This window comes from Mandrillus leucophaeus, unplaced genomic scaffold, assembly GCF_000951045.1.
Source record: "Mandrillus leucophaeus isolate KB7577 unplaced genomic scaffold, Mleu.le_1.0 Scaffold14, whole genome shotgun sequence".
Lineage (NCBI taxonomy): Eukaryota > Metazoa > Chordata > Mammalia > Primates > Cercopithecidae > Mandrillus > Mandrillus leucophaeus.
This window is the reverse complement of record NW_012101365.1, coordinates 942360-961538: the sequence shown is the minus strand read 5'-3', so window position 1 is coordinate 961538 and position 19179 is coordinate 942360. Positions and strand designations below refer to the sequence as shown.

The window sequence follows — 19179 nt, the reverse complement described above, 5'->3', positions numbered from 1 at the left end:
AGCCTGGGGAAGAATCACCCTGGACTGATGCCCGAACCGAATAGGCCTGATCCAGCTGGCCTTTCCAGGTCTCAAGTACAAACTGATGGCAAGGACTCCTGAATAGTCTCGAACTCCTGAACTCAAGTGATCCGCCTGCCCGCCTCAGCCTCCCAAAGTGCTAGGATTACAGGTATAAGCCACTGCACCCAGCCCTTTTATATGTTATTTTGTTTAAAGTTTGTCATCTTACCTGCCAATTGGGATATAAATTCCATGAAGGAAGGGATTCATTTTGTTCAGTGCCTAGCACATAATAAACCCTTAATAAACAAGTGAGTATATAGAAGGAGGAAGGCAGGACGAAAATCTATTGAAAAGACTGTTGGCCAGGTACGGTGGCTTACACCTGTAATCCTGGCACTTTGGGAGGCTGAGGTGGGTGGATCACTTGAGGTCACGAGTTCGAAACCAGCCTGGCCAACCCCGTGAAATCCCGTCTCTACTAAAATTACAAAAAAAGTAGCCATGCATGGTGGTGCGTGCCTGTAATCCCAGCTAATCGGGAGGCTGAGGCAGGAGAATCGCTTGAACCCAGGAAGTGGAGGTTGCAGTGAGCTGGGATAGGGCCACTGCACTCCAGCCTGGGTAACAGAGTGAGACTTTGTCTCAAAAGAAAAGAAAAGACTGTTGAAGCTGCTTCTTCTTCTCTTGTCAGATGTGACCACTCGGTTTTGGTAATTTCGTTCTGAAGGTATGAGAGGGGATGCATGAGTTGGATGCAGTGAGACTTTGGAATTAATACATCAGTTAGCAATTATAATTCCAGGTACCTGGAAAATTTGCCTTAAATTTCTCTTCTTAAAATTTCATTAAGCTATACACTTATGTTTTGAATAAATGTTATCTGAATAAATCTGAATAAATGTTATACTCCAATTAAAACATTTACTTTAAAAAAGTAAATGACACCCAGAGCCCATATCATGGTTTATAATACCATTGTCCAATAAAAGGAACTAGGCCTCCTTAGAGAAATGGCTGATCTAGGGCTGAAGAAGGGAATATACAAGATGAGCCTTGAGCATCTTATAGTTCTAGAAAGTAAGGAAGTGCTCAAAAATCAGAATGATCGGGGTGTGTCAAAGGGACATAGGAGCCAACTGAAAGAGCTCCCAATGGCTAAAGACATTTGAGCAACAAAAAGCCAGTTGTAGTGGCACATGCCCAGCTACTCAGGAAGCTGAGGTGGGAAGATCCCTTGAGCCTAGGAGTTCAAGGCTGTACTGAGCTATGACTGTGCCACTGCACTCCAGTCTGGGTGACACGGTAAGACCCTATTACTTAAAAAAAAAAAAAAAGTTATAAAATAAATATCCATGAGTCCATACTGGTATAAAGAAATGATTGAGTAAATAAACAGGGACAAATAGACAAATCTCCTGTACAGAAGAATTCCAAATAATTTATGTAAATACTCTGCCCTCAAAGAGGTGGAGCATAACTCCCCACTGCTTAAGTGTGGACTGTACATATTGACTGTCTTTTAAAGAGTGCAATTTGGAAAGAAGGGGGAAAAAGAGTAACTTTGCAATGGAGAAACCTGACACATACCGCCTCAGCCAGGTGATTGGTGTTAACACCATCAGTGATGTCATGTTAATAGCATGCATCATTAATATGATGTCATGAGAATGGCCGTTTACCTCTGTGGCCTTCTTCCCCAAAGCCTATAACCTCTATCTAACCACGAGAAAAATGTCAGACAAACCCCAGTAGAAAGACATTCTGGTCAGGAGCAGTGGCTCACCTTATAATCCCAGCACTTTGGGAGGCTGAGGCAGGCAGATTGCTTAAGCCCAGGAGTTTGAGGCCAACCTGGGCAACATGGTGAAACTCCATCTCTACAAAAAAAAAAAAACAACAAAAATTAGCTAGTATGGTGGCATGTGCCTGAGGTGGGAGGATCACCTGAACCTGAGAGACAAGGTTGTGGTGAGTCAAGGTCATGCCACTGCACTCTAGCCTGGGCAACAGAGCAAGACTCTGTCTCAAAAAAAAAAAAAAAAAAAAAAGAAAAGGCTAGAAGGAAATATAGTATATCAAAATGTTAACAATGGTCATCTCTGAGCGGTAGGTATCATGGATGTTTTTACTGCTTATTTGTTTCTTCTGGGCTTTCTACATTTTCTACAATAAATTATTTTACTTTGAAAAATGAAGAAATATAAAATAAGAAAAGCAGATAATTTATTTGCCTGTCTCTCCCATTAGATTGTGAATTCCTTGAGGACTTAAGGGCTTGAGGAATTGTCTTGCTCACTTTAGCACCCTGGCATCTAGCACTCAGACTGGCTCAACATAGGATCTCTGTAAATGTTTAAGTGAAAAGCTTATATTCTTTTCTGCTTTCAGCATAGAGGCTCTTCTTTAATGCACACTTTTTTTTTTAGCAAATTTGGCCTGCTTTCTAGGGTATAGTTGATTAGAAATGACAGCCTCCAAGATAAATGGAGGACCTGTTAAAGACTCTCATTCAATGACAGCAGCAATAGTTACATTTACTATCTTAATTAATTTGGCCCTCATGCCAATCTGTTATTCCACAAACATTTATTGAGCACCTACTATGGGCACAGAATTCCTTTCTTTAAAGAGTTTAAATATAATCCTTATTTATACATGAGGACACAGCTTCAGAAAAGTGATTTACTCAGGTCATATACAGAAATCGGTGGAAAGGCTGAGATTCTTATCTCATGCTGTTCACCACCCCACAAGGCTTTTTAACAGTTGATAAATATTTGAATTATTATGGTCTGTGTGGCAGACATACAGGTAGACTGACAGGAAGGAAGAAAGAAAAGGCAGTAGGCAGGTAAATTGGCAGTCAGTTAAGCAGGGATGTAGGTCTACCGGTCTCATGAGAATCGGTTGGATTGCTAGAGGCAAACATGGATCTCAGAGAGAAGTGAGTGCTCACAGCAGAACAAGGACAGTGCAGACAGAAACATTAAAAACCAGACCCAAACCTCTGCTGTACACTACAGCCTAATACAGGCCTTGAGTCTTCAAGAACATTTAAATTATTATTATTATTAGTAGTAGTAGTAGTATTTTGGGACAGAGTCTTACTCTGTCACCCAGGCTGGAGTGCAGTGGCACAATCATGGCTTATTGCAGCCTTGACCTCTCCGGGCTCAGGTGACCCTCCCACCTCAACCTCCCAAGTACCTGGGACTACAGGCACGCATCACCATGCCTGGCTAATTTTTCGTAGAGACGAGGTTTCGCCATGTTGCCCAGGCTGGTCTCAAACTCCTGGGAAAGTTTAAATTTTGTTTAGGATTATATATATTAGAGGTCAGGGTCTTTTATTATGTCTAGAAAAATTTCTCATTGAAAATGTAGACAACATGTTGGCACCTGAAGAGAGAAGCTTTAACTCATCTAGCAAATTCTCTTTTGCAGAATACAATCTGATTATGTGGAATAAAGGCAGCAAATATGTATTTTTATCTAAATAAGCATTTCTAATGGACCTATTCTGTCTGAGTCTAAGGACTATGTACCTGGAAAGCACGGCTTTTACTTTCAAATCTAAAAATATTTACATTTGTTTACCTATGTATATCCTTGTATACATATGCACAGATTACATATGCACACGAATACTCAAGTCGTATTTATTGATCACTTCTAGTGTGCCTAACATGGTGTTGCATGCAGTTAATTCTTCCAGAAGAAACTCTATACCTTAGGTAACCCCTTTCTACAGATGAAGAAACTGAATCTCAGAGAGGGTCAACATTCTGCTGAAGAGGCTGCAGTGAGCTGAAATCGCACCACTGCACTCCAGTCTGGGCAACAGAGTGAGAATCCATCTAAAAAAAAAAAAAAGATTCTGCTGAAGCTGGAGGCAGAAATGAATCCCTAACCAGGTCTTTTGATTTGAGCTTCGTCACAAGCCAGACACTCTGGGAAGTACAGATACAGAGATAAGTTCATGTGACATTCAGGCATGCCTACTCTGAAGTCTGCCTTGATGCCGAGGAGCAGTCAGTGTTTTTCTGAATTTTATTGCCCTGTGCTTTCTATCACTACCCTTACCACACTGTTGTTTGACTTGTCTGTTTGCTTGTTTACCGTTTAATTGTTTACTTGTCTGTCTCTTTCATCAGATTATAAACTCCCTAAAACTCACAGGTCTCTGAAAGGACCTTGTCAGATTCTCATTTCTGTGTACCTGATGCCTGGCACAGACTGAATACTCAATAAGCGTTTCTTGAAGAAAGCAATTAATTAGCCCAAAACAAGGGTGCAGAAGAACTGGGTTCTAGTCTCAGATCTGTAACTGACAACTCTGTGTGCATGGGCAAGTCACTTCCTTCTCTGGGTTTCAGTTTCCCTACCTCTAATATGAGGAAGTCAGATTAAATGACCACTAAAGGGTCATTCTGGCTTGAGCCTTTTATGATGTTATGATGTTAAGAGAAAAAATGTGAAAAGTTAAAGGGACTTCATTAATCATATGATATTATTCTCCTAACAAGAAGAGAGGCTCCTTATTTTGAGACACCCTAAATTGTGTCAGGTTTGATTTGTATTGATACTGTTCACCCAGAAAAATAATTAGCACTGAGAAGTTTTGAGTTCTATTCTAACCTCTTCTACCGTTAAGTTCAAGGCCAAAGTTATACAACTATTTCTACAAGTTTTTTAGAATCAATTAACATTTGTCAAATGGAGAATAAAAGAGTCAATCCATTAGTAAGGCTAAGAATCTTATGGCTTAGGCAAAAGTCATGATCATGCATCCATTTAGTTATTCAACAGATATTTTTGGTTATTTACTCTGTGCTAAATACTGGCACACAACAGTCAGCAGAATAGTTATAGATTTTACTAGTCTAGTAGAGAAGACAGACATTACTCAAATTATACACAAACTATTAATTACAGACCTTGAAGTGCTATGATTGAATCTTACATTTGTTGCACACTCTTCGGGTTACAAAGGGCTTTTCTCACACGTGATTTCATGGGAAGTCATGTATAGAAGTTAAAAGTACAGATTTTGGTGTTTCCTAGAACTGGGTCTGAGCCTGGCTTACCCACTTACTTACAACTGGGCTTTTGGGCAAGATTCTGAGCTTCTATTTCTCTATCTTTTGAATGGGGAAGAAATAGGACATTCATCACAGGGCTATTATGAGAATGCAATGAGATGATGCATGAAAATACTCAGCACAGTGCCTGACATATGGTTCCGAACAGTAGCTATGATTATTACACACATTTTTTCTCTTCTTTTTTTTGAGACGGAGTCTTGCTTTGTCACCCAGGCTAGAGTACAGTGGCAGGATCTCAGCTCACTGAAAGCTCCACCTCCCGGGTTCCCGCCATTCTCCTGCCTCAGCCTCCCGAGTAGCTGGGACTACTGGTGCCCGCCACCACGCCCAGCTATTTTTTTTTTTGTATTTTTATTAGAGACTGGGGGTTTCACTATGTTGGCCAGGATGGTCTCGAACTCCTGACCTTGTGATCCGCCCGCCTCAGCCTCCCAAAGTGCTGGGATTACAGGCGTGAGCCACCGCGCCCGGCCTTACACACATTTTTTTGTACATAGCACTTTTTCTTTCTTCTTTCAGAGAAAAGACAATGTAGTAGGCCATTCTTGCATTGCTATAAACAAATGCCTGAGACTAGGGCCGGGAGCGGTAGCTCGGGCCTGTGATCCCAGCATTTTGGGAGGCCAAGGTGGGTGGATCACCAGGTCAGGAGATGGAGACCATCCTGGCTAACAGGTTGAAACCCCATCTCTACTAAAAATACAAAGAATTAGCCGGGCGTGGTGGCACGCTTGAACCGCAGGCAGTGGTTGCAGTGAGCCGAGATCACGCCACTGGATTCCAGCCTGGGCCAGAGCGAGACTCCGTCAAAAAAAGAAAAAAAGGAAAAAAAGAAATGCCTGAGACTGGGTAATTTATAAAGAAACGAGGCTTAATTGGCTCACGATTCTGCAGGATTTACAGGAAGCATGGTTCTGGTATCTGCTCAGCTTCTGGGGAGGGTTCGGGAAGCGTATAATCATGGCGGAAGGTGAAGGGGGAGCAGGTATGTCACATGATGAAAACAGGAATGAGAGCAAGAGAGAGAGTAGGAGGGGGAGGTGCCACACACTTTGAAAGGACCAGATCTCAGAGCAAACTCAGAGCCAGAGTTCACTGATCACCAAGGGGATGCCCCAAGCTATTCATGAAGGATTCCCCCATGATCCAAACACCTCCCACCAGGCCCCACCTCCAACATTGGAGATTACAATTCAACATGAGATTTGGTGGGGACATGCATTCAAACTATATGAGACAGTTTTTAAATCAGACAGATTTGGGTTCAAATCTCAGGTCTACCACTTACTAGATGCAAAATGGTATTTAAAAATACCTATCTAACCAGGCGTGGTGGCTCATGCCCGTAATCCCAGTACTTTGAGAGGCCAAGGAAGTAGGATTGCTTGAGCCCAGGAGTTTGAGACCAGCCTGGCTAACATAGTGAGATCCTAATTTCTATAAAGAATCAAAAAATTAGCCAGGTGTAGTGGTGTGCTTGGGGTCCCAGCTGCTTAGGAGACTGAGTTGGGAGGATTGCTTGAGCCCAGGAGATTGAGGCTGCAGTGAGCCATGATCGTGCCACTGCACTCCAACCTGGGCGACAGAGAAAGACCCTGTCTCAAAACAAACAAAAAAAGACCCTGAAAACAAAAAACAAAAACAACCAACAAAACACCTATCTCACAGCATTGTCCATGAGCGTGAATAAAGTGAAGTTTTTAGGGAACCCCAGGAGGGCCTAACACATAACACATCTTTTTGCCTTGGCATCTATCATTATCCTTCACTGGGTAGATGATGGTCAGGGAAGCAGGATCCACTTAATTCAAGCCACAGCAAGTTAAGGCTGAAAGAAGCTCCTGGGGCCCCTCCCTCAGGAGAGAGTGACAGAGGTGGTCCCCAAGACCTGTCTAATTACCATGACCTTGAAAGAGACAGGGGGAGACCACAGAAAGTGTTGAAGAGGTAAAACCTCTTCCCTTTTAGAATTTTTTCAGTAGGGCCTGAAAATTAAATTGACATCAGACAGATTAACAGGAGAAAAGCATAGAAATGTATTTAATGTAAGTTTTATGTGACAGGGGAGCCCTCCTAAGGAAATGACGACCTATAGAAGCAGTTAGAGTCAACTACTTGTGTGGTGAATTGGACAAAGAATAGTAAGTTGTGAAATGTGGTAAGGGAAAGGGGCTTGGGCCAGGATAATTAGGTAGAAAAGTGACGAGGGAGATAAGGGTTAGTTTAACAAAGTTTGTTTGTCTAGATTTCCTTTGGCTTCAACTTCCTGTCTTTGATAATAAAAGTGTTACTTTCCTTTTGGTATAGGGAAGACATCTTTCATGTGGGGAATTTTCCCCTGCTTTTCAGAAACAGAATGAAGGTCAGAGTGATCTTCTTGCACTTGCTGTTTTATAAGTGCCTTTAATTCAAAATAGTCGATATGGAAGAGCAGCGTATTTTGGAGTGGCATGTTCTTAACTCTTTCAAAAGCAAGCTCAAGTCCCCTGGGTCTCATAAGGGGAAACAGTTGAGTCATCAGACATGAGTAATAGGAGCTGACAGAGCCAGCTCAGGGTGGTCTTGCTGGATGTGTGTTGATGTGGGATATTCATGAGTAGAGATAAGGTAATAAACCTAGATACTGGAGGCTGGGCACTATGACTCACGCCTGTAATCCTAGCACTTTGGGAGGCCGAGGTAGGTGGATCACTTGAGGTCAGGAATTCGAAACTAGACTGGCCAATATGGTGAAACTCTGTCTCTACTAAAAATACAAAAAAAAAAAAAAAAAAAAATTAGCTGGGTGAGGTGGCAGGCACCTGTAATCCCAGCTACTCAGGAGGCTGAGGCAGAAGAATCGCTTGAACCCAGGAGGCTGAGGTTGCAGTGAGCTGAGATCAGGCCACTGCACTCCAGCCTGGGTGACAGAGTGAGACTCTGTCTCAAAAAAATGAAACAAACAAACAAAACCTAGATATTGGGGAGTGGGAGAAGAGAACTATCCATTGAACTACAGGGAGAAGATCAAATAAAGTTTACCCCGAAGGCCTCTTCCAGCTAAAGCTGCCAAATTGCCCTGTGACTCTGGGACCCATAGTGGGCCCAGGAAATGGGAGTCAGCAACTCTGAAGCATAAAATCAGAAAGGCACTGAATATTTGGATGGAGTGCCAGGACCCAGGAAGAATGCCTCTTTGTCTACATGCCATCCATGCCAAAGCAAAACAAATTTATCAGCATCTCCTTGAAACTACAAGAAAGAGATTAAAAAGTTTAAGCAACAGAACAGGGTAAATGGAAATTGATTGTTCATTATCATCATTACTAATTCAAGAAGGCATAAAATGTTGTTGCTAATCTCTTTACTTGGTGAGCTGATTTTATTACTTTACTAAACATAAATATGTATAAGGGATGAGTCCCTCTAAGCACAGTTTTCCATCTACTTTTATGAGAATAAATGTTTCATGACTTTCTTTTGTTTTTGTTTTTGTCTGTGATCACCCAACCAATCACCAAATTCATTTCCTTTTTTTTTTTTTTTTTTTTGAGACGGAGTCTTGCTCTGTCACCCACGCTGGAGGGCAATTATGCAATCCAGCTCACTGCAACCTCCACCTCCTGGGTTTAAATGATTCTCCTGCCTCAGCCTCCTGAGTAGCTGGGACTACAGGCGTCCACCACCATGTCTGGCTAATTTTTTGTATTTTTAGTAGAAACAGGGTTTCACCATATTGGCTAGGCTGGTCTTGAACTCCTGACCTTGTCATCTGCCTGCCTTGGCCTCCTAAAGTGTTGGGATTACAGGTATGAGCCACTGTGCCTGGCCTGTTTCATGCCTTTCAACCATACATTCCGATGGTGATCTTCAGCTCTTAACTGTCATAGAGGAGGGTGAAGTAGGGTATTAAAGTATAAGTGCCTCAACTACTTGGTATTCAAGCCACTGCACATGGTAATACACAAATAGTGGGATTCAGACAATCGGACAATGAGAGGAATTTCAGGAATACTAGAGTCATCCCTTGACATACCTTTACTATTCCTGTAAGTCTTGGTCAGTATTAGCTGCATTTTGTCTTTAAGTTCTTTTTTTTCTCCTTTACTTATAGATGAATGGAAAAAACGATGGGTGCAGTCTAAACATCAGCCAGATTATGGTAAATTTCAGCTCACTGCAGGAAAATTTTATGGAGACAAAGAAAAAGATAAAGGTAAATACTGGAACTCAGTATTAGCACATATAATTATTGTATATTAATATACTAATTGGGGAAATTCTGACTTTTATACAACTGTTTTTGTCTGTGATATCACCCAATCACCAAATTCATTTCCTTTTTTTTTTTTTTTTTTTTTGAGATGGAGTCTCTCTCTGTTGCTCAGGCTGGAGTGCAATGCTGTGATCTCGGCTCACTGCAACCTCCACCTCCCAGGTTCAAGTGATTCTCCTGCCTCAGCCTCCTGAGTAGCTGGGACTAAAAGTGCGAGCCACCCTGCCCAGCTAATGTTAGTATTTTTAGTAGAGACGAGGTCTCACCATGTTGGCCAGGATGGTCTCCATCTCTTGACCTTGTGATCTGCCCGCCTCAACCCCCAAAGTGCTGGGATTACAGGCATGAGCCATCGCGTCTGCCCTTTTTTTTTTTTCAGACGGAGTTTCGCACTTGTTGCCCAGGCTGAAGTGCAAAGGTGCAATCTCGACTTACCACAAACTCGGCCTCCTGGGTTCAAGTGATTCTCCTGCCTCAGCCTCCCAAGTAGCTGGGATTACAGGCATGCACTACCATGCCCAGCTAATTTTGCATTTTTAGTAAAGACAGGGTTTTACCATGTTGGTCAGGCTGTTCTCAAACTCCCAACCTCAGGTGATCCACCTACCTCGGCCTCCCAAAGTGTTGGGATTGCAGGCGTGAGCCACTGCACCCGACCTTTTTTTTTTTTGGAGATGGAGTCTCACTCTGTCGCTCAGGCTGGAGTGTAGTGGCACGATCATGGCTCATTGCAACCTCTGCCTCTGCGGTTCAAGTGATTCTCTGGCCTCAGCCTCCCAAGTAGCTGGGACTACAGGCATGTGCCATCACACCCAGCTAATTTTTGTATTTTTAGTAGAGACAGGATTTCACCATGTTAGTAAGGCTGGTCTCGAACTCCTGATCTCAGGTGATCCACCCACCTCGGCCTTCCACATTGCTGGGATTACAGGCATGAGCGCCACTGCACCTGGCCCACCCAATTCATTTCTCTTTCCTAAAATAAAAAGTTAGTAGATGGAGTGCTCCCTTCGGCAGCACATATACTAAAAAAATTAGTAGATGGAAAAGAATGAACTCTCCACAAAAATAATATGTCCATTCATTGAATAACAGGAGTTCAAAACTAAGCCCTTCCACAAATCCCTGTTAGTCTTCTTAACAACTTTAATAAATGATTACTACTATTTTCCCAGTTTTTCAGAGGAGCCTCGGAGAAGTTATTTGCCCGAGGTTATATACACAGCTGGCAAGAGGTAGAACCTGATTCTGGGTCTGACTCTAGGGACTATATTCATTACTGCTGGACTCTTGCTTTCCCCAACCCCCTAGGATTTTAAAAATAGCATGCTGCACTTGAAACAGGGGAAGGCACTATATAACATCCAAATGTTGTTCTTCCCTAGAGGAGCTTACTGTGATGGAGAGAGGACCGGACAGACCCTAGGGCTAACTCCCATGACTTACTAGCTGCATAATTTCAGCAATTCTTATTTCTCTGAGCTTCAATACTAGATGGAGATAATAACCATCGCCTGCCATGCTCATTAGACAGGGCTTTTGTTAAGAGCCAAATAATATTGTGAAGGAAAGGTGAGCTCTGAGCACAAGTTCTGCAGGCTTGAGTTTTTTGTCTGAGAAAGCTTTTGTCCTCTAAGTAGAATCCACTGATCATTCCCTGAAGTGATTTCCCATCTTCTTCCTCCTGGCTACTGTTATGAATCTCATTTTCATACTGATTAAAGGAGAGAATTATGAACTGGCTTGAGAATTTTAAATTTTAAATCCACTCTGGAAAACTGTTCCCAGAGTATTAAACGGTATTAAAGGGAAAACCGTTTCCAGAGTAGAGAGAAACTGGAGACAGCATGACCCGTGGGAAGCTGTGCCTTGGTGGTGCCAGTGAGGGTAGTCTGCTCAGCCACCCATCTCCTCTCAGTGTGATTTCTTGGTTGTTGTCCCTCACATTGTATCCCATTCAGGTTCATTAGATTCCTCCTTGTTCTCTAGAAGAGTCCTGGGTTACAAAAGAGGCTTAGAGAGAAGGCAGGTGGAATCGAGCTACAAAGTAGTGTTTGGCAGAATAGAGACTCAAAACTTGGTCTTGCCTGCAGGTTCAGTGCTCTTTCCCTTGTGCACACTCCCTCCTCCATGAAGTCTTCCCTGGTTACTCTAGCTGTTCTTGGGGTCTTTGGGGAAGCAAGCATACTTTGTTTAATTTTATTTTGTTTTGATTAAGATGGGTCTTGCTCTGTCACCCAAGCTGGAGTGCAATGGTGTGATCGTAGCTCACTGCAGCCTCAAACTTCTGGGCCCAAATGATTCTCCCACCTCAGGCTCTGGAGTAGCTGGGACTACAGGCATGTACCACCATCCCCAACTAATTTTTAAAATTTTTTGCAAAGACAAGGTCTCATTATGTTGCCCATGCTGGTCTTAAACTCCTGGCCTCAAGCAATCCTCCTGCTTTGACATACTGAAGTGCTGGGATTAGAGGCATGAACCACCATGCCAGGTCAAGCATATTCTTTAAAATGTAGACAGCTCCTAACATAATGTCAGATGTGAAAGTGTTTACCACAGAGCCTTGTGTACAATAAATGCTCATGAGATGTCTAATTCAGAACCTGTGATTCTTCCGTATAATTTAACACATACTTATTGAGCCTTTCTTCTATGCCAGGTCCTGTTCCAGATTCTGGGAATATAAAGAAGCCCCTGTTTTTCAGAAGCTAAAAATTATTCAAAGAGACTGAAATAAACCTAGTTTCAACATAGTGTGACCCAGGAAAGTACAGAGAGCTGTGGGATCATAAGGAAGGACCCAGCTGGGTGCGGTGACTCACGCCTGTCGGAGTTCGAGACCAGCCTGGCCAACATGGTGAAACCCTATCTCTACTAAAAATACAAAATTAGCCAGGCGTGGTGGTGGGCACCTATAATCCCAGCCACTTGGGAGGCTGAGGCAGGAGAATCATTTGAACCCGGGAGGTGGAGGTTGCAGTGAGCCGAGATTATGCCACTGCACTCCAGGCTGGCGACAGAGCAAGACTCTGTCTCAAAAGAAAAAGAAAAAGGAAGGACCCTCACCAAGTACGAATAATGATAGCCCCTTGCATTTTATGTTGACAGTTTACAAAGTACTTCTCAGATCTCTCACTCACTTGACCTTCAACAGGACTCCTATGACATAGGAGTAATTCTCCACATTTTGCTGGTGTGGAATTGAAACTCAGAGAGTTAACAGAGCCCTAACCAGTAAGCTGGGCAGCAGCATGGAATAATAGAAAGACCACTAGCCTGGAAGCCAGGAGACTTGGCTTGTATGGCATGATTCATTTGTGACACTATGGTCTTGGATAAGTAACTTTTCCTCACTGGGGCTTGGTCTGCTCATTTATAAAGTAATGTGGTTAGACAAGAAAGGCTCTGAGATCTATTATTGCCCTGATACTCTCTGGAGGAGGAAGTAAAGTCTTGTGGTTGAGGATGGGGTCTTTAGAATTAAATGAACTGGTTGAGTGATCCTGCACCAGTGAAATAGCCTCAATGGCTTCATGATAAAGCAGAGAAATTAGGAGAACCCACTTCATAGGGTTATTATGAAGCTTAAGTACAGTAGTAATATATATGAATGAAACACATTGGCAATGAGTAAGTGTTCAGTGAATGTTAGCAATGATTACTATTTGATCTACTAGGCTATGGTAGGAAGATGTCTGGAAAGTGCAGGGGCTCTTTCAACCACAGCACTTTTGTAGGGTAGAATCTCATTCTGGTCACCCAGGGGAGACTCAGAAAAACAGGTCTTTGTTTTGTAAAGTTGTAGAACAGTCTTCAAGTATCTCTTGAAAATCAGAGATAGCATGGTATGGGGAAAGAATCAGACAAACATGGCTTAAAATTCCAGCTTGGCTCCTTACTAGCTATGTGGCCCTAGGCAGGTCACTCACCTCCTTATGACTCAGCCTCCTGATTGTAAAGTGGAGATAATACTCGTTTTGCAGGGTTGCTCTGAGGCTTGAATAAAAGAATGTGTGCAAAGCTTTCAGCACAGGTGTGGAAGAAAATACCAGAGATTGGTGAGGTTAAGTGCTGGATCTCTCTGGCTGCTTTTTGGGTAATTAAGCCTGAAGACTCTGTGCTTTCTGCTTCTAGGTCTCCAAACCAGTGAAGATGCTAAGTTTTATGCCCTCTCAACCAGGCTGAAACCATTCAGCAATGAGAATGAGACCTTGGTGGTTCGGTTTTCAGTAAAACACCAGCAAAGCATCGATTGTGGTGGCGGATATCTAAAACTCTTTCCTGCCACCACCAGGATCTGAGTATTACATCATGTTTGGTAAGCTGTCTGATAGCAGTCACTGTCAGCTACATTAGGTCCTAATGACAGCCACTGTAGTTGTTGAAAACGTTCAGATTCACTTGGAACAGAAAATGTCTAATATGATAACTCCACCCCTGTCTCCACGTAGTAGGACTCTTCAAAGACCTGAAAAAAGCAACTCTAAACCTGAATGTTAATATAAGTAAACCACAGAGGTGAGGAGGCACATGGTACCATATTAAGAAATCTATAGCACAGGGAGACATTCTCCAGTTCTCAGAAGAGGAGAAGGAGGTCATCAGCTATGTAGACCCTCTCAAAGGTACACTACAGTAAGGCACTGTACTCTGCCTCAGTGAGAGAAAGGCACAGGAGGTCAGGGAAGTGACCTTTTTTTTTAGTATCTGAAATGTGTCCAGAGTGTTGCATCTGTAACCTAAATATGTAACTAGGCCTCCTTGGGGCAGTCCAGATCTTACTTAAGCACGTGTGTGCTTTGGATAGTCAGAGAGTGGTAACGTGGGAGGTAAGGCTGAAAATTAAATTAAGGCTGGTTGCAGTGGCTCACGCCTGTAATCCCAGTACTCTGCGGGGGGCTGAGGTGGGTAGATCACCTGAGGTCAGGAGTTCAAGACCAACCTGGCCAACATGGTGAAACCCCATCTCTACTGAAAATACAAAAATTAGCTGGGCGTGGTAGTGGGTGCCTGTAATACCAGGCAGGATAATTGCTTGAACCCGGGAGGTGGAGGTTGTAGTGAGCCGAGATTGCACCACTTCACTCTAGCCTGGGTGATAGAGCAAGACTCCATTTCGAGAAAAAAAAAAATTAGCTGGGCATGGTGGCGGGCCCCCATAATTCCAGCTACTCAGGAGGCTGAGGCAGCAGAATTGCTTGAACCTGGGAGGCAGAGGTTGCAGTGAGCCAAGGTTGCACCACTACACTCCAGCCTGGGCGACAGAGTGAGACTCTGAGACTCCGTCTCAAAAAGAAAGAAAAGAAAAGAAGAGAAAATTATGTTGAATCTGTTCCTGACAGTTGGCAGATAAGGCTTTCTGGGCTTAGAGACACTGATGATCTCTAGAGTTCCTTCTGGAGTTTTTACAAAGCATAAAGGGCCCCAGGCTGTATTTCTAGGTAGGCTTGGGTTTGAATACCAACAATGCTACTTACTAGCTGTTTGAGTTTGAGCAACCTGCTTAACTGTTCTGAGCCACCATTTTCCCAGCTAAAAGTGGGGGATAGTGACACCTATTTGTTGTAAGAATTAAATGACATGGTATAAAATGCCTGGCACAGAAGGGGTTTCTGGTTAGGTTTGGTCAATGGGAACCCTGGGAGATCAGAGGTGGAAAAGAGAGTTGTGTTCCTCAACTGAAAGTCAGTGTCTCTCTTGCCTGTCTTTTCCACAGGATTCTTTCTTCCAGGCTCTGGCAAGCACGCCTTCTAGCCCCTTTAGGCCTAGGGGTCGAACCCCATTGTTGCTAGCCCTGAGCATAGCACTGTACTTTATGTTTTCACAATGTCCTGCCCCAACCTTCGTAAATCGTCCTTTTATTAAATCCTTCTCAAATGATCCCAAATTTGATTGTGCCATCTATTTCCTGCTAGGACCCTGATTAACACACATGCTGTGTTTGTCTTGGGTCTTGGCCTTAGACCAGGCAAACTGCCTTAAAGTTACGTGAAATTATGCTTTGGGGTTTAATTTCCAGGCCCTGACATTTGTGACTTTGGCAACAACAAAGTACAGGTCATCCTTCATTACCGAGGGAAATACCATGAGAACAACACCATCAAGTGCAGGGTGAGTGTATGCTTATCCTCAGCCAAGGGGGAAGGAGATGTATTTTATATGTGTTATTTAATTCTTACAAAATCCTATAAATTAAAACTGTCATCTCCATTTTGCAGGTTAAAAAGTAGATCTGGAGAAATGCTATAAATTGCAGGATTTCATAAAGGAGCAGTTGATCCAAAAGCCTAAGAAGTTATATGAGGTCCTCTTGTGGAACAATACTTGGCATGGCCCAGTTCCCCACTGCTAGACGTTGGAGAGGATGGGGGAAGGAGGGACTGTTGGACTTAGAAATGGGAATGGGGGGTCAGTTTATCATAGTAACATCAAGTTAGAGACACCTAGGTTGGCTAGAAGATGGTAGGTGGATTTCATCAACAACTCAACAGGCATTCACCAAATACTAACTCTGTGCTGGGCCTTAGGCTGGGGACAGAGTGGGCCAGACATGGCCTTTGACTTCACAGAACTCACAGTCAATGAAGGTAAGAGTCAAGCAGAGTGACTACCTAGTATGATGGGCATCTGTGGGAGCACAGAAGAGGACCCCTACCCACCCTGGAGGCTTAGGAAGTACTTCCTAGAGAAGAGTTCCCCTGAGCTGCACTTTGAAAGATGAACGTGACTTGATCTTGTGAAGTGATAAGACAATTTTAGGGAGAACTGAATTCTTAGAAAAGATAATCACAGGAGAAAAGTCAAAGCGACTTGAGAAAGAGTAGCACTGCAAGTGGGAGCATAGAGAGAGGCAGGAACCGAGCCTACAGAAGCCCACAGGAGTCGTTGGAGAATGAGTGTTTCACACCCAAAGCCTTCTTTAGCAAGATGGTATAAAGGCTGTACCACGCAGAAGCTCTCTGAGGTCCTCCTCTGGGGCAGGCCTCATGCTGCAAGCTGCAGACACAACAGATAAATCATGTATGACTCCTGCTCACAGTCTAGTGGGACAGGCAGAAAGACAGGTAAGATCAGAGAATGATGAGAGCCGCAGTGCAGGGAAAGATGAAGGCTAGGGAGACCAGAGGAGTGTGTACTAGGAGAAGAGGTCCAGAATCCGTATAAGGTTTACCAGAGAAAAGGGTTAAAGAGTATGGTAAGGTTTGTTTCTGACTATGTGGGTGGTGGCATTCAGGGAACTGAGGGTCTGGTGCATTGAATGCTTTGGATCTAAAGATGTTCAAAATGGAACTGAAGTATTCCCCCATTCCCTTTATAGATCAATAAAGACACTCACCTGTATACTCTGATTATTCGCTTCAATGCTACTTATGAGGTTAAAAATGACAACCAGCAGGTGGCAGCTGGGAATCTGAAGGAGGATTGGGACTTCTTGCCTCCCAGGAAAATAAAAGACCCCTATGCCTGGAAACCAAGGAAATGGGATGAATGCCTGCACATAGAGGATCCGGAAGACAAGAAACCTGAGATCAGAGGGCGTTTGACTGGGAAGCAGGTGGGGTCTCAGCTGTGGAAATAGGAGAAGGAGGCTGGGAATGATGGAGCAGAGACTGGAGACGTCAATCCCTCAAGGAGGTATTCAGCTAGATATTGTTTTCCAAAGAGGCATGGAGGGAAGAGGGCAGCCACTTACTTTTGTTGGGGATCCAGCAACCACTGTGAACAGTGTGTTATGATCCCTCTTTTGTGGATAAGGAAACTGATGCTTAGAAAATGAAGTAACTTGCACAAGCATATACGCGTTAGAACCAAGATTTGAACCTACATCTTTTTGACTCTTAAGTTATCAATATGGGGAAGGTGTGGAGTATACTCATTGGCTCATTATTATTATTCTGGAAAGCTGTACTGGATATAGCTATTAATAGAATAACTCTTGCCCTCTAGGGATTCTGAATATAGTAAGGGAGGCAGATAAGAAAACAAAGATCAAAATATGTGATCAGTGCTGAGAGCCAGGGAGGCAAGCCAGTGAAAGCCCAAAAGAGGATCTCAGCCCAGCCTGAGTTGAGGTGTAGGCAACGGTCTGGGAAAGAGAAGGAAATGCTTGAGTGAGTGAGTTAACTTAGGAGTTGGGAACATAAACTCTGGGGTCAGGCAGATATGGGTTTGAGCACCACCATTTTCTAACTATGGGACCCCATCCTACTAGCAGTGAACCCTGCACAAGGAGCGTAACTGCTGTGAAAGTTCAATTTTGCAAACAGGAATTATTTTAATACTTATGTGTGAACATTACTGTGAAGATTAAATGAGCTAATAAAAAATATATAATGTAGTGCCTGGTATATAGGAAGTCCTTAATGTATGGCCTTTATAGATTAATAATATGCTGGATTTCAAATAATAGATTTATTAGAGAAAAGTAAGTGGGAAACTGGGGTAGAGGGAAGACATTCCAGACCCAAGGAACAGCAGAAGCAAAGGCACAGTTGTTAGTTGGGAAACAGCATGGTGTGTAAAGAACTGAAAGCAGTGGTTCAGTATTTGGGGAACATAAGGTTAAGGTGGGGCATGGTAGGAGATTAGGTTGGAAAGGTCTGTTGGAGCCAGGCCAGGAAGGGCCTCACCCACCACATTGCTACTGTGCAGGTCAGAGCAGGGTCAGTGTCAGGCAGAAGAGATGCTTGAGGTCAGGCAGGGGTCAGCATGGGACCAGGCAGCTGGAGTCCAGCCCCTAAAGAGAGGGCTGCGGAGAGATGGGCAGTTGCCTAGCCACATGTAGGGAGATTTAGCAAAGGGCCCCAGTCCTTGGTGGAGGGAGGTGTAGTAAGGGAATTAAGGCAGATGATCAGGCAAAGTGTCTGGGCCTTTAGCACCATGGAAAAATAAGGGGCTAGGTTGCTGCCATGCCCAGAAGGCAGGCTTAGGGTAGGAAGACTAAACATGGACCCTCCCCTCCTGGTGAGGACCATGCACCTGATGTAGTCAGGGTTGGCTTGGCTCAACGGCTTCAGGAGAATAGAGAGGCTGCAGGCCTCTGTGCTCCCTGTTGAGTGGAATAAGGGAAGATGGAAACTGATTAAATCGACAGGGCACTGTCACAACTATAGCCCCCAGGATAGGTTGCTAACTATCTGTCTTAGAAATCATAAAACTGCTGGGACTGGCTGGGAATCAGAGAAATATCCCAATCACAATTGTGTTGAATGACTGTGAGTTTGGTGGGCTGGCATGGAAGCCTTCAGTCAATCTGGACAAATGGTCACAACCAAAGCGAACTGCCAGGCAGACGGAGCAAAGCCTTGGAGGCTAAACAGCATAGAAATATAAAAGTTGGGGTAGGCTATTTTTGATCTTGTAGATCTCTGTCTTGGGAAATCAGAGGGTCCTGGGGTACAAGGAAGGACTGATGCAGGCCTGGGAGCATACTGGGATACAAAGCAGGTCACCAAGACGCCTTCAAGAAGAGGGACCTAGGCTAAAAGACCTATTATAACAATAAGGGGCCATGATTGTGGGGGAGGTTGTGTCCAGAGACAAGGGAAATTCCCGTCTTATTTAAGCTTAAAGAACTCAAGATTGGCCGGGCGCGGTGGCTCAAGCCTGTAATCCCAGCACTTTGGGAGGCCGAGACGGGCGGATCACAAGTTCAGGGGATCGAGACCATCCTGGCTAACATGGTGAAACCCCGTCTCTACTAAAATACAAAAAAAAAAAATTAGCCGGGCGAGGTGGCAGGCGCCTGTACTCCCAGCTACTCGGGAGGCTGAGGCAGGAGAATGGCGTGAACCCGGGAGGCGGGGCTTG

General features: G+C 43.8%; 1 protein-coding gene across 1 annotated transcript in view; it reads left to right on the top strand.

Moving 5' to 3' along the window:
* LOC105534939 (calreticulin-like) overlaps positions 1-19179 on the top strand; it is a 50001-nt gene that overhangs the window by 18113 nt on the left and 12709 nt on the right. The window contains 5 exon segments of the mRNA XM_011973878.1: positions 9205-9306; positions 13504-13663; positions 13665-13687; positions 15389-15480; positions 16688-16924. Of these exon segments, the coding sequence (XP_011829268.1) occupies positions 9205-9306; positions 13504-13663; positions 13665-13687; positions 15389-15480; positions 16688-16924 (614 nt within the window).